Source organism: Hyposmocoma kahamanoa, unplaced genomic scaffold (assembly GCF_003589595.1).
Source record: "Hyposmocoma kahamanoa isolate Upper Pololo Valley unplaced genomic scaffold, ASM358959v1 103, whole genome shotgun sequence".
Lineage (NCBI taxonomy): Eukaryota > Metazoa > Arthropoda > Insecta > Lepidoptera > Cosmopterigidae > Hyposmocoma > Hyposmocoma kahamanoa.
This window is the reverse complement of record NW_020653344.1, coordinates 2,930,514-2,945,892: the sequence shown is the minus strand read 5'-3', so window position 1 is coordinate 2,945,892 and position 15,379 is coordinate 2,930,514. Positions and strand designations below refer to the sequence as shown.

The 15,379-nt window shown below is 37.9% G+C and overlaps 1 protein-coding gene across 1 annotated transcript in view; it reads right to left on the bottom strand.

Moving 5' to 3' along the window:
• Positions 1 to 13,550: 13,550 nt before the first annotated feature.
• Positions 13,551 to 15,379, bottom strand: part of LOC113238174 (synaptotagmin-10-like) — a 236,585-nt gene continuing 234,756 nt past the window's right edge. Inside the window, exon 11 of the mRNA XM_026474940.1 lies at positions 13,551 to 13,846. Within this exon, the coding sequence (XP_026330725.1) occupies positions 13,843 to 13,846 (4 nt within the window). The 3' untranslated portion in view covers positions 13,551 to 13,842. The remainder of the gene's footprint in view (positions 13,847 to 15,379) is intronic.

Below are 15,379 nucleotides of genomic sequence, written 5' to 3'. Positions count from 1 at the left end.
TGTAATATTGAGAATACTAATTTTTTAAATTTAAATAATAATTCTAATTTGACTCGAATTTGCATGACATCGAACATACAATCTATATTTAATTCAATATTTTTGACCCCAGTGACTGAAAAAGAAATTTACAATATAATAATATCATTAAAAAATAGTAAATCTTGTGGTTATGATGGAATAAATACAAAAAATATCAAACTTTGTGCTCCACACATTTGTTGTCCTCTTGCACATATTATTAATCTTTCATTCGTGGAAGGAACGTTTCCCAAACAATTGAAACAGTGTATCGTTAAACCAGTAGTAGATACAGTCGACTGCTTTAGTTTCCTTGGAGTGAAATTTGACATACATTTAAAGTGGAAACATCACATTGGTCACGTGTGCAACAGGCTGAATAGATTTGTCTTTGGCCTACGTAGGCTAAGACAAACCGTGTCTCATGACGCTGCAATGATGGCTTATCACGGGTACGTCTCCTCTGTATTAAGTTATGGGCTTATACTGTGGGGGAACTCCGTAGATGTAGGTAGGGTTTTTATAATACAAAAAAAATGCATTCGCGCAATTTGTGGCGCTAAAGCAGATGACACATGCAAGCCCCTATTTAAAAAACTAAACATCTTACCTCTCCCCTGTATGTATATCAGAGACATCTGTGTGTTTGTTAAGACTAATCCTAAACATTTTAAAATACGTGGCGAAATATTTCAAAGACAAACAAGGCCTAAAATTATGAAACAATTATATCAACCTCGTTGCCATAAAATAATTTATACAAATAACTGCTACAACATGTGCATTAAGATTTTTAATAATTTACCAAGTGACATTAAATTACTACAAGGACATAATTTTAAACTACAATTGACAAGATGGCTTATGACACATTGCTTCTATAGTAATAAGGAATACTTTGAATTTAGAAATATTTGACATTTTAATTAACTTCAATTACCTGTACCAATAAATTCCAATATATTTGCACACCTGCTTGCAGGTTGAATACATTGTACCAATTTAATTTAAGACCTGTATATTTACTGTATTCTGGCAAATAAACATTGATCTAATCTAATCTAATCTAAAACCCGTGTTGGGTTATGACGCAAGCAATATCTGGTGTAATAAATCACTGTCTAAGACTAATTGAAGTTTAAAAATCTTTAAACTTTTCAATTGAGCGACATGATTTGTTCGTAAACAAAATAAAAGTCCTTGACGACTTATTCTCCTACCTAAACCTTGAAAACTCAATTACAGGCTCTTGAAAATGAATTGGCGGGTATGAAACAAGCTCGACAAAGTAATTCTTCTTCTTATCAAGTAACCAATCCATAAAGGCCTGGTAGCCTAAAGGTTTGACGTACCGCCTCTCAAACTGAGGCCGTGGACTTCAATCCGGGCTTGTACCTCTGTGGAATTGTAGTGAGTGCAAAATTTAATTTGAAATGTATAGCTTAATATGTAGCTTTTTGTTGAAGGAAAACATCGTGATGAAACTTGGATGTCAAAGAAGGTTCACAACCCTCGGAAATGTCCCCAACCCCACTGGACCAGCTGTGGGACGTATAAAATGACTTGATGATGATGAATCAATCAAGAACAAACCTTGACAAACTTGTTTCGCATAGTATGAGCCACCTCTATACCTTTTCCTATCTGACAGGGTTTTGCGAGTGTAGCTGATCGATAAGATGCTGCGGTACCGTGTATTTTGTGTTGGGTTAAAGCAACCGGTAATTAAAAGCGAATATTCTATTTTCATGCACAGGGCACTTTGTTGAATTGTATTGTATCCAACACAAGTCTCAGAAATATTAAATATGTAATTTTTCAATTTTCGTCCATTATAGCAAAGCTCACGTTACACCATAAACCAGTTTATGGTCGATTTGAAGTAAAACAATTGACGACACCCGTCAACTGTTTCAAATAAGGGCTGGCCAATCGGAGCGCAGTTGTCACCATAATGATTTGGTAGAATAGTTTTCAAACAAATTATATGGACATGTCGTCTCTATTTCTTCTTATATATTCGATGGGTCTGGGTGTTTGTGGTATCGTCGTTGTTTCCGATTTCCATAACACTTAATGCTTCAGTTACTTACCATTTTCACACGCAAAATGAACTATGTAAATTTTGTACGCTACATTTAGACATTGCATGAAGGAAAACAAATAGGATCCAGTATCAAAGACAGCCAGGACCTCATTAAGGCAGTCTCGGGTTTACAGAGCTCTATTTTTAGTTTGCAATGTGTAATTTAAATCTAAAGTTCCAAACAGCTTTTCTATCGAGTTAAATTCTAGAAGGGAGGATAACATCGTCTTGATCTTTTACTACTTGTTACTTTGAAGGCTTTTCTATCCTGTGACTTATGAAAATGTGTTTTACGATGCTCTTACGTTCCGTCGGTACCTACGCAATAAAATATTGTTTCACTCTTTTTATTAAATTAGAGTAATTGACATTTTTTATTAGCAAAAATAAGCTTTAGTTACCAATGTTTCCAAAGTTATTGTGTATGTAAAAACGTTAGTTATGTTAAGGAGGGCTGTATATATGTGTACTTTTAACATATTTCATAATTATAAAATAATTTATGACCTTACGAAATACGAATACGAAATTAATAATTATGTTCGATTTGACTTGACAGATTACAATAGTGAGGTCAAATCTCAATTCATTATCGAATAATAATATAATCCAATGCGAGTCCCGTCTATAAGTTTTTAGACCAGCATTGCAAGGGGTAGTGAATTAAAAAGTTTTAATAAAACGAATTTTTTCATTTCCATTTCAATTTCAATCAAGTTTTCGACCAGGTCATAGTACTTATACTGCCTTGCTAAAGATCGTTGAGGATGTAAGGATGGGCATGGACTGTACTCTACTTACTATGCTGGGCCTAATTGACTTCTCCAATGCCTTCAACGTCGTGGATCATGACCTTCTCCTTGCCACCTTAGACCACTTAAATATCTCATCAATGGCAGCGGAATGGTTCTCTTCTTATCTCCGCGATCGCCAACAAGCTATTCGTATTGATCGCTCATTCTCAGATTGGTGTAAACTCACTTCTGGGGTACCTCAGGGCGGAATTACCTCTCCTCTCTTCTATGTTCACAAATCTGATTACGTCCAGCACCAAATGTTCTTACCACCTGTATGCCGACAACTTGCAGCTTTACCGAGGTTAATGTCGGTGGCATCTCAGTGATGCAATTGTATTAATTAATGACGACCTTCAACGCGTCTCGGTTTAGTCCCAAAGGTTTGGTATCAATGTCAACCCTTCCAGGTGTCGAGCCATCATCCTTGGAAGCTCACGCGTTTTTTGGTCTTGTGATATGTCGTGCGTGCCCCCAATAATGTTTGAGTTTCCTGTGTCAAATCAAGTAATTAACCTGGGGCTTATTATTGACACAGGTCTTACGTGGGATCCCCAGGTGTCTCACGTTTGTCGTATGGTTACAGACACACTAAGACCTCAGTACAGGTTTAAGAACTTTCGTCCTATTAAAACCAAAACTCTCATTGTTCAAACCCTAGTGTTGCCTGTAATTGATTATGCTGACGTATGTTACAGTAACATCTCTCAAGTCTCTTTGAACAGACTAGATCGTCTTCTTAACAACTGCATTAGATTTATTTTTGGTCTGCGGAAGTATGACTACATGTCTGCTTTTCGTCGTCAACTAAATTGGCTTCCCATCCCTGAACGCGACCTTAAGAATTTTAACCACTCTTTTCTCCAACTTGTTCGACCCGGCTGCACCTGATTATCTTAAATGTTCATTTCAATTTCAAACCGCTCGGCCGAGATGCGAATTTCGAACTTCCTATCGAACCTCCCCGTAAGACGTAGTTATTCACAATCCCTGTAGGTACGTCGTATTCTACATAAAACTGACTGGTTCCATTTATCTAAAGCAGATATGATTTATGATAAAAGTTGTGGACTAAATTCAGGTCAAGGGTGAAACAATATTTTATTGCGTAGGTATCGACGGAACGTAAGAGCGTCGTAAGACACATTTTCATAAGTTACAGGATAGAAAAGCCTTCAAAGTAACAAGTAGTAAAAGATCAAGACGATGTTATCTCCCTTCTAAAATTTAACTCGATAAGAAAAGCCGTTTAGAACTTTAGATTTAAATTTCACTTGCTTTACACATTGCAAACTAAAAATAGAGTTCTGTAAATCCGAGACTGCCTTAATGAGTTCCTGGCTGTCTTTGATACTGGATCCTATCTGTTTTCCTTCATGCAATGTCTAAATATAGCGTACAAAATTTACATAGTTCATTTTGCGTGTGAAAATGGACTAGACTTTCAGTAGACTATTTTCATAATATTGATTTTTTTAATGAATATTAGGATGTTTTACTAAAATGGTATTCGTTTATTTTTTATGAAATAATCCAATAGTTTTTAATACTTAATTATTAATAACAAACCGATTCGAACCTGTGTCTGTTTTGCCAATCTAGCGCATATCTATTTTAACCGAATTCAAAAAGGAGGTTCTCAATTCGACTTTTTTTATGAGTATGTTACACGACTACTCGCATTTGTGAACCGATTTTGTTGATTCGTTTTGTTGGAAGGAGGGTAGGTACATCAGTATTGGTCACATTTAAATTTGAAGTATGGTCCGGTTTCGCGCGCTTTCCGGTAACCTATTTTTAACTTTTTAGCTCCAGTTTATGTGTACATATAAGCAAAATTTAAAATTGGTTCCTTTTGTTATAATTATTAATACAAAGATCGAACACTCAGAAAAAATTCCTTCCATCCGGTCGGATTCGAACCGACGTCTTCTTGCATACCGTACCAGACGCTATACCAACTAAGCCACGGAACGAACCAACGGACCTCACGAATTTTTCTATGTTCTTGCGTCGTGTCTTTGTACTTGGTCTTTCAACGACTTTTTAGTCGTAGCGCCATCTATGAGAAATCTATTGCAGATTTATCACCCAGTTAGTACCTTTACAGCCACCAGTCCTGGCGAGAGATGTCGCTATTCACTCTATTAATGAAATTTTTATTGAATTGATATTCAATTATTTTTTGTGAAATTACTCCACTCTCTCTCTCTCTCTCTGATCTCAGCGCTGTCCCGGTTGCGTCCTCAGCAGTGTTGCTGCGGAGCCCGGGGTCCGCTTTCCTGCTTTTTCTCCTCCACTTTGCACGATCTTCGGCATCCTTAGTGGTGAGACCATTGGCACGCATATCACCCTTGGCGACGTCAAGCCAGCACTTCTTGTGTCTGCCCCTTCTACCGGGGCCCGGCGGAGGTGGCATAGCGAGACTTTTGTTTCCCACGTAGCATGCCAGTTTCCGTAAGATGTGGCCGTACCAACGTAGGCGGCTTTCTTGCAGTTTATCTGCAATGTCACGGACGTGAAGGCTGCCGCGGATGCGGGAGTTTCTGACACGATCTTTCCGTGAAACTCCACACATCCAGCGCAGCATCTTCATTTCCGCGACACGCAGCTCCTGCTTATGGCGCTCAAGTACGGGCCACGTTTCACTGCCATATAAAAGGTCAGGCCTAATGATGGATTTATAGACCTGTCCTTTCAGCTTAACCGCATCTTGGGGTCACAAATGACACCAATCACCTCACGCCACTTTGCCCAAGCGGCTGCGATTCGGGCTCTGACGTCGCAGTCGATGTCTCCGGATGCGCTAAGTACAGATCCCAAGTGTTTAAACTGGCCCGTAGGCTCGACCACGTCTTCGCCTATGCGAACGGGTAGGGGATCTGTAGCGTTGCAGACCATGTACTCAGTCTTCGCCACATTTAGTCTCAGACCGCCGTTCTCAAGCGACTCCTTCCACACATTCACTCGTCGTACCAGTCTCCCTCTATCCGCATCCGCCAGCGCAATATCGTCAGCGTACATAAGCATCCACGGGGGTTGCTCATGCGTGTCTCGGATGGAGCTTGAGACCTCGTCTAATATCACGCTGAACAGATAGGGACTGAGAACTGAGCCCTGGTGAACTCCGACTGTGACAGGGAAGGGTTTAGTGTCACCAACAGCAGTCCTAACCATAGAATCGGAATCGCGGTACATGTCTCGGATGATGTCAATATAAGCTTCTGGTACCCCTTTGGATCTCAGTGCCCACCAGATCATTACACGGGGGATACAGTCGAAGGCCTTCTGCATGTCAAGAAACATGAAATGCAGAGGCGTATTCTTCAATCTGTATTTCTCCATGATGACCCTTAGGGCAAAAACAGGATCCATGGTCCCAAGACCAGGCCGAAACCCATATTGACCCTCCGAGACAGCACTCTCCTGTCGGATCCGAGAGTCTATTATACGCTCGAAGAGCTTCATGGTGTGGGACATGACCTTTATGCCCCGATAATCGCCACACTCCTGCACCGATCCCTTCCCTTTGAAGACTGGAGTGATAATACTCAGTCTCCATTGGTTAGCGATTTTACCGGTGAGGAGCACGCGATTAAAGAGGCCGGTAAGGATGCCCACACCACGGGGACCCATTGCCTTCCAGGCCTCGATGGGAACCCCATCGGCTCCGACAGCTTTCCGATTCTTCATGCGACGAAGAGCTAAGTGGACTTCCTCAGGCGTTACCGGTCGCACTAGTCCCTGATTCGGAGGGAGGACCGGTGGCTGCACCTCTCTGTGCTGCTGATTCAGCAGCTCGTGGAAATATGAGCGCCATCTCTCCTTCACCGCGTCGACCTCGCATATAAGGTTGCCATGAGGGTCTTTAATGCAGCGATACTTGGAAATATCTTGTGCCGCTAAGACCCTCGAAGGTGCCAGCTTAAAGATAAGCTTCTGCCCCTCAGACGATTCCAACTTGTCGTACAACGGCTGCAAGTGGTCCCGTCTGGCTCTGGCTACAGCTTTCTTAGCGGCACGTTTGGCATCCCTATATGCATCGCGGTCTTCAGAAGATCCGGACGCTTGCCACGTTTTGAAGAGGGCTTTCTTCACCCTCACCTCCCTCTGGACTGTGTCGTTCCACCACCAAGTTTCTTTGTCACATTTGCGACCACCTTTGGACAAGCCTAGCACCGCTTTCGCCGCCTCAGATATGGCAGCCCGAATGTTGCCCCAGTGGTTCTGGACTAGATCACCCTCAGTGTCGGCGCATTTATCGCCGATCGCTGAGATGAACTCCTGGGACGTGGTACTATCAAGCCGCCACCATCTGATTTGGCGTCGGCAGCGCTCAGCGGGCTTGTCGGCCGGCTTTGCGCAGAGATCCATGACAAGAAGACGGTGTTGCGCAGTGAGACTCTCACCTGGTATGACCTTGCAGTTGGCCACTTTGCTGATATGGTGTCTCCTGGTGAGTAGGAAATCGATTTGGGTGGCGTGTCCGCCGCTCCTGTAGGTGATTAAATGCTCGGGGTTCTTTTCAAAGAACGTGTTCACGATGGCGAGGTCGGCCGCCGCACACGTTGTGAGGATGTCTTCTCCCTCCGCGTTGCGACTGCCGTACCCGTAGCCACCGTGGACCCGCTCGAACCCCTCGCACGCCTCACCCACATGACCGTTCAGGTCGCCACCCAAGACGACTGCCTGCGACAAAAGAATGGCACTCAGCACTTCCCCGAGTTGATCCCAGAACCTCGCCCTGTCCGTGTCGCTGCAACCGGCCTGAGGTGCGTAGGCGCTTATCAAGTGGGTCACGACCCCTTCGATAAGCACCCTCACTACCATAAGCCGGTCGCTAAAGCGTTTCACTTCCAGGACGTGATCGTGAAACTCCTCGGAGAGCACCACGGCCACCCCGTTCACGCCCCCAGGAGCACCGGTGTAGATCAGCTTGTAGCCATTCCCAATGAGCCGGGATCTGCTGCCTTTCCACCGAGTCCCCTGCAGGAACGCCATGGCGACCCTCCGCCTGGAAAGCACGTCTGCTAGCTCCCTCGCGCGTCCAGTCAGCGTGCCAATGTTCCACGTGGCAAAGCGGAGCTTCCTGTGATGGGTAGGGGCTTGAAATTACTCCACTAGTTTGTTATAATTATTAATACAAAGATCGAACACTCAGAAAAAATTCCTTCCATCCGGTCGGATTCGAACCGACGTCTTCTTGCATACCGTGCCAGACGCTATACCAACTAAGCCACGGGACGAACCAACGGACCTCACGAATTTTTTGTATGTGCTTGCGTCGTGTCTTTGTACTTGGTCTTTCAACGACTTTTTAGTCGTAGCGCCATCTATGAGATCGATCGATCTTTGTATTAATAATTATATCAAACTAGTGAAGTAATTTCACAAAAAATAATTGCATATCAATTCAATAAAAATTTAATTGGTTCCTTTTTTTAATATTTTTTTTACAACACTAAGTGACGGGACGTACACATCGTGCGCCTGATGGTAAGCTACACGCCTATCCATAAACAGTTACAGTGCCACTCAGAGCTTTAAATTGCAAAGATCTGAGGGCATTGACACTGCGCCCGTCACCCTGAGACGTAAGTTGACAAGTCCCATGTGCCTGTAATTTTATCAACTCCCTTACCCTTCAAAACTAGAACACAGATTACTGTGTTCATCTCATATTATTGCTTGGCGGCGGAAATAGGTAAGATGGCAGTACTACTCTGGACGAACTCTTTCACAAGGAGCTCTACTAATCTTTACTTACTTTGCTTTATTATTTTTTATGCTTGTAAAGTGAAATATACGTCACACTTATTCGTAGTATGTTAACGGGTAGTTAACTTTTGTGGTATTTTCAGCTACGATAACCTATTACTGATATAAGCAAAATAAACTTATTTGTTTAAAAAAGGGTTTAATAGGAAAAAACTTGAAATTTAAAAGAAATTTGAAATGAAAATCCGATATAAAAATGTCAACATTTTATTCCATAATTCAGTATAAGTACTTACATCCACTTAAAATTACAATACAGTATAAAGATTTAATTTATTTTAATGCTGTCTACACACGATCCAATTTTCAGTACCGATTTTGCACTCTTTAGAAAAAAATCTTAATCAATTCAACAATCCAATTTTTATAAACATTCGATTTGTAGTCGGTTCTAAAAGTTGGGTCGTGATGAAAACGACTAAGTCATACACGTATTCTATTCTCATATAAAAATATGGCCTCTCATGCAACCGATTACTCTTGTACTTTCATTTCCATTTGATCGCAGTTTATATAAGAATAAGGTTCCGGGTGATCATTAATATTACTCCTTGAAATAAAATAAACACTAAAATTTAATTTATGTATAAAGCAAGGGCTAGAAACAATAAATCATACTAATAATGTTGAATAAATCATTATGATGAACTAAACGACAAATATATTTTGTAAATATGCTCGTACTATCTAAATCCTGCGTATATTTAGAAGAAAAAAATAAAGCAATAAACAAACGGAAGTCTATTTAATATGACCACCCTTCTAAAAATAACGTCTGTAATTTCTAAAACTACGGTATAATTCATGATTATAATAATCTAAGCTTATACTTAAATGATATATCATTTATCGTATTACGAAAACAGAATAACATCATGATAAAGATAATTGATGCCATAGAAAAGTGGTAGTTTTAAATTCTGATTTTTATACGCAATGTTATTAAAGTATTGACAAAACAAAACATCTTAGAGTACAGTCACACATGGAGAATTATAGTAGCCATACAACCGCGCGTTTGTAACATGCGCTATTGCATCGCGGCACTTACAATTTATAGGCGGTTGCATCGATGCAAACGCACGATTGCAACGCTGCTTAAGTCGCGCGTCTGTGTAAAGGTAGCCGATTAGCGACGCAACGCGGCTGAATAGCAGAAAACGAGCTTCTAAAACTCGCCGTGTGCAACCACTCTTACATAAATATCGATCCTATAAATCAGCTCGTCTAAGCAGAACCTTACAAATTTTCTTTGCATACTATTACAAGATCCACGTTAATGAATTCATTCCTTAACATTTTCCGTGGATTACGAAATTACAAGCATCTTCCATTAAAAGCAAAACTTACCCACTAAGTCGCTTACTTTATCGCAGCTCAGTCGAAAGTGATAATTGGAAACTTTGAGCCAAAACACGAAATGTAAATGTTAGATTTTGACTACAGTAAAAATAATATAAAACCTTAAAAATAATTGTGATTAAATATCTTCGAAACACGAAGCAAACTGAAAGTTTAAAAATAAAATGTAGGTCAGTGTTTCCATAGTGTAATAAGACAAATATAATTCCTTACAAAGATAGCAGCGCCGCTTGTATGCGTGTGTACATTGCAAACTTTATAATAATTGGCTAAGGAAGTGTAAGTACTTCCATATAATCCAATAACCTGTTTAACTATTTACATTCCAATCACACGAGCGTGAGTAGAGCTAGCGTGGATAATAAACATTGACAAAAATGTTCTTTACGCCTGCAATCATTGGCTAGCAACGTTTTGTTTTTTAACATTTTGTATCGAATTTGGCTGGAGTATAGTGACATACTCAAAATATGCTATTCCACAAGAATTGTACAAAATGTTTTGGCTCTCAGTCTGTTTGTTTTCACACTGAATTTATATGCTGAACAAGATACCATATTCACCGCTTAGTTTCTACAAGAATTGTATACGTGTAAGATTGAACATGATATACAAAAATGAAGCACATTGTTGGTAGTATAAATTTTGTGGATGTTGAAAATTCCTAATAACATCAACGCGGTAAAAACCCTTTTATAATTGGAAAAGATTATTTAGGGTTCTTTGTAAAATACTACCAATCTCGTAGGGCGTTCCATTACTTTTATTTTACTTTCATACAAAAATAAAAATATTTAAAAAGTTCTGTCTTAACGGTGATAACTCTGTGCGGTAACAAAAGATTTCAAAACACAGGAGCAGGAGTGGGGATCGTCAAGGAGGACCATTGCGCGTTTGAACTTACTACCTTACTACCAAATATATCTCTAAAGGTATCAAGGTATAAAGGTAGGTAGGTAGATAGGTGGTACAATAAAATCTTAAAAGCTTATTTTTGGGAATTTTCTTTTTTGTAAAACGTGATATAACAAAAGGTGTAGTTTATGATGTGCCTAAGCAATATAGTCCTGTGAGATTGTTAGTATTTTAGGAATAACCCTGTATACATCTGCAGGTCTTTTTTGTTTATAAAGTTTTTAGGTTTTCGCGATTATTACGCGTACATATTGGAAATGATTTCTTTTCCGGATCTAAATAAAGTCTTTTTTCTAAAAGTTGGTTTGTTTCAAAAAACAAATATATGAAATTTAGATCCTGAAAAAATAGTTTCATTGCCAAAGCTTTTTTATTTTAAATAATTTATGCCAGTTTTTTAAGAGTTGTAAACGGTTAGAGAAACGCATCGAGTATATAACCAGAAATGAGACGAAATAAGGCTATCCATCCCCGACAACTCATCAAGCAAATGGGTCTTATATCACTTTTAAATATCAACTCTCGTTTGCACTGAAACCACAAATTAGAAAACTGAAATAGTACAGCGCCAACAACTTACCTATGTGTACGTCTCTGTATATTCTAAAAATATTCTGTATTTATTGTAATAAAGATAATATCTCTAACTATGGGAGGCTGTTCCATTCGGTGTGGGAAAAACAGCAAAAAAAACTAATTACAAAACAAACGGTAACGGTATTGGTAATTAAATATGTAATCTTTTTGAAGTGAAACAATTGACAACAACCGTCAATTGTTTCGAATTCATGCTAGTTAATCGGAGCGCAGTTGTCAACGTAATGATTTGGCAGAAAAGTTTTCAAACAAATTAAATGACATTTCGTCTCATTTTCTTTATTCATAACTCGATGGGAAAACGCATATCTGCAACTGTTACATTATATGGCAATACCATTTTTTTACGTTGCGTTTACCATAATAACCGTGTAACGTCAGAAACCCGCAGACACTTATGAAGGCAGAAATAATACTGCAGGTTATATTACCTATGCCTACAGGACAAGATATAAAAAAGTAAATAAAAATAGAGCAACTAAAGCAGCAAACGACACAATAAAGATTTACTTAAAAATTACTTTGGTATACAATATCAATGACTACGATATATAATATGCTTATGATAAATAAAAATATAACTTTTATTACAAGCAACATTAACAGCAAATTATCGCAGCTTTTCAAGAAAATTTGGCCCAAATTAAAATTGTTCATTATTACACAGCATTCAGAATGTGCAAAATTTTATAGTGACCAAGACACCGAGTTTACCATTGGTTTAAATGATCGCGTGACGACATGGGCTGATATACGGTTCGTCAACTTTCGTAGATAATCAGTATTTTTTTTAATCATTTTATTGATGAATTACGTAATTTTGAATTAGGCCGCCTGCTGTTCTAAAAAGCCACAGATATATTTTTAAATTTAATAAAAACTACAAATTAATATTTTACGAGTATACTTTGATTTTTTTCATATACTATTAAATTTTTTTTAACACGATTTAAAGCTTCATTTTCCTCTTATAAAAGACTGTATTATACATAACAAATTCATATATACGCATATATTTCGACTGCAATAAAAAAAAACTTTTCCGTATTTTAGCATAAAATCCTTCTACATTATTGTCCAACACTAAAAGAATGTTCAACATTCACCAATCTTAACAAATCTTTAAAATTTTTGTGCTCTATATTTACTTTTTTTTTTAGAATCATGATATTATTTTGATATGAAAAGTTTTTCTAATAAGTACATAGTTTAAGAAGTGACCCTTTTTCACGAAAAGCTCAGTATTGCACTTAAAACTGACAAATTAGAATCATTTTATTTTCGAATTCCTGCAATACCTTTTGATAATTTTTTTTAGTACAATGTTTCTTTTTCTAGACCAATCCCACCATAACATCGGACTCTATTTTTTATTTAGGTTACCATAAACAACATTTAAAATTCATAGAGTATACTGATACGATCGAGTCTTAAATTTGAAATGTGCGTTACATATATAATATATTAAGAAGTAACAGTGTATATACGCCATAGTATATAAAAGGATATATTAAATATAAATTCGTCGAAATAATTTCAGGAAGTTTTTTTTATGGGACAAGAACAGGATAATGATTTCTTTTAAACAATTTATAATAATAATTGTTTATATGTTTTGGATTACACTGGAATATTCATCAAATAACTACTGCTGCATCAAATTATAAATATTACGACTAATTTTTTTCCTTAACTAAAACTCTAATGCGTAAATTCATTTTTACTACAACAACAAATATCTTAAATATATAGCTACTAATATAAATCTACGTTTTCTACTTGTCAGTATGTATCACTTAACATTCATTTAATATTATGTCGCTACAGTAAATGGACATACAACCATTAAATCCTCTAATCACGTTTACTTAATATACTTTGGCATCGCAATTATAGATATCTTTTCTGTGAGAAATATCGAATAACCGTTCTATAAAGACAGCAATGCAACTGACACCACCGTAGCAGCCACGTAGTGACTCCTTAAAATATTACGATTGGTTACAATGCAATGCCATAGAAGAAATACACCAACCATACGGACTCGTTTTGTCCGCAGCAAGTTCGTTTTCGTTTTCAAGTGCAGTTCCATTGCACCGACCACCAAAGATAACACTTTACTAAAGACAACAATTTGACAGTCGTTTGACAGTCATATCTAATACATTGATACATTTCAGTTACGAAGAAGCGCCAGTAACTTGCACGTTACCTATTGTAAACAATATCTCATTTCCTAGAGACGCCGTGTCGTGATGTTTGCTCCGCAGTCGATTCTAGTTTGTCTCTTCATCTGTTAACAAAAATATTGAATTGCAATTGAGACACTCTAATTTTGTATTGTTAGCATCAAAGGTTGTACAGTAAAATAATTATACTGTATGAAAAGTAAGTCCGTTTTCTGAGTTTTTTTTTGAAGTTGTACAATTGTCTTGAAAATCTCTAAGGGCCTTAACAGTGCAACGCGGACTGTCCGCGAGTGAACCAGCGGATGAAGAGTATCGCGGATTAATTGGATGGCTCTCGGCACTCATGCCACACGAATATGCTGTATAGACATAAATATGTTATTATTCATCTAACGTCTAACAGATTAGCGGCTTTTAATACTATTGTACCAGATTGTGAATTAATCAAAAACTCTTAAGTTAAAAAGACTACATCGCGAATAAGCCTGCTTGTCGTGTGAGATCCAGGAACATTTTAAGTCACGTGTACAGCACTTCGATTGCTATTCAAACCGTTTCAAAGTCCTGTTTAAGTATGTAAACAAATACGAATAATTGGATATTAATTTACGTTTATCACACCTAAACACTAAATGTTACCAAAACTTTCCTTCTAATTTACTTATTTAAGTAATAAATCTTGGGAATTTTGAAGGAAAACGCCCACGTCTTACGTACGATAACTAATAACAAATGTTAAATTATATTTCTGTGGTGTCGAATTTAGGGATTCCAAAATATGAAATGTGAGCCATTTTATTATGAAACGTGAACAACTGTGACAAAAAGAACACTCTATAGTGAGTGAGCGGCGGTTGTTGTCACTAACAACATGCTAGCAACTGCCTAAAACATTTGAATTGTAAATGGCACTGAGTCCCAACCAGTGCAGAAAAAAATTAAAACTCACTATACAAATATTTTAATTTAGAGGTATTGTTAGTTATCGAGTTCTCAGGTTTTTGCGATTGTTACACATAGAAAATGAATAGGTATTGTTAGTTCCTGAAAAAAATATACGACAGTGCGTATATAGCTACGTACTTACAATCTCATATTTTGGTATTTGAGACGACAGAATGGAACAGATGACAGAACAGAATTTATTCCTTAAGTGTAGTCTGAGTAATGTACAGTCAAGAGCACGTCAAGTCAAAAGCACACAAAATGTCACTTTGGCTTTTAACAAGTTAGAACCGAAATCAAAATGTACCATGACGTTGCTTTCCGACGGGACAGGTTGTAATCCCGCCCCTTAAACCAAAAGTTTTGTCAGGCAGGGTGTCTAGTTCGTTAGTGTTCCAGTTTTTCTATTAAATTTCCAGGTCTTTTTTAGCTTCTTACTCTCTACTGAGCTATACTATAAAAATTGGACACAAAGTGTGGGAGATTATGGGAGATCCCTTTATGGGAGAGTTGTCCGTGCCCCACTAGTAATGTATTCCTAGATGAATATATTAAACTTTCGAGTTGCATTATACTAAGTTTTTATTTTATTTACATTAACTAAATTTAAAATGGAATTATTCAAAATATAAATTTTATTATGTTATTTACTAAGCCACCGAAAACTTTTGTACAAAGTACGGAAACAACCG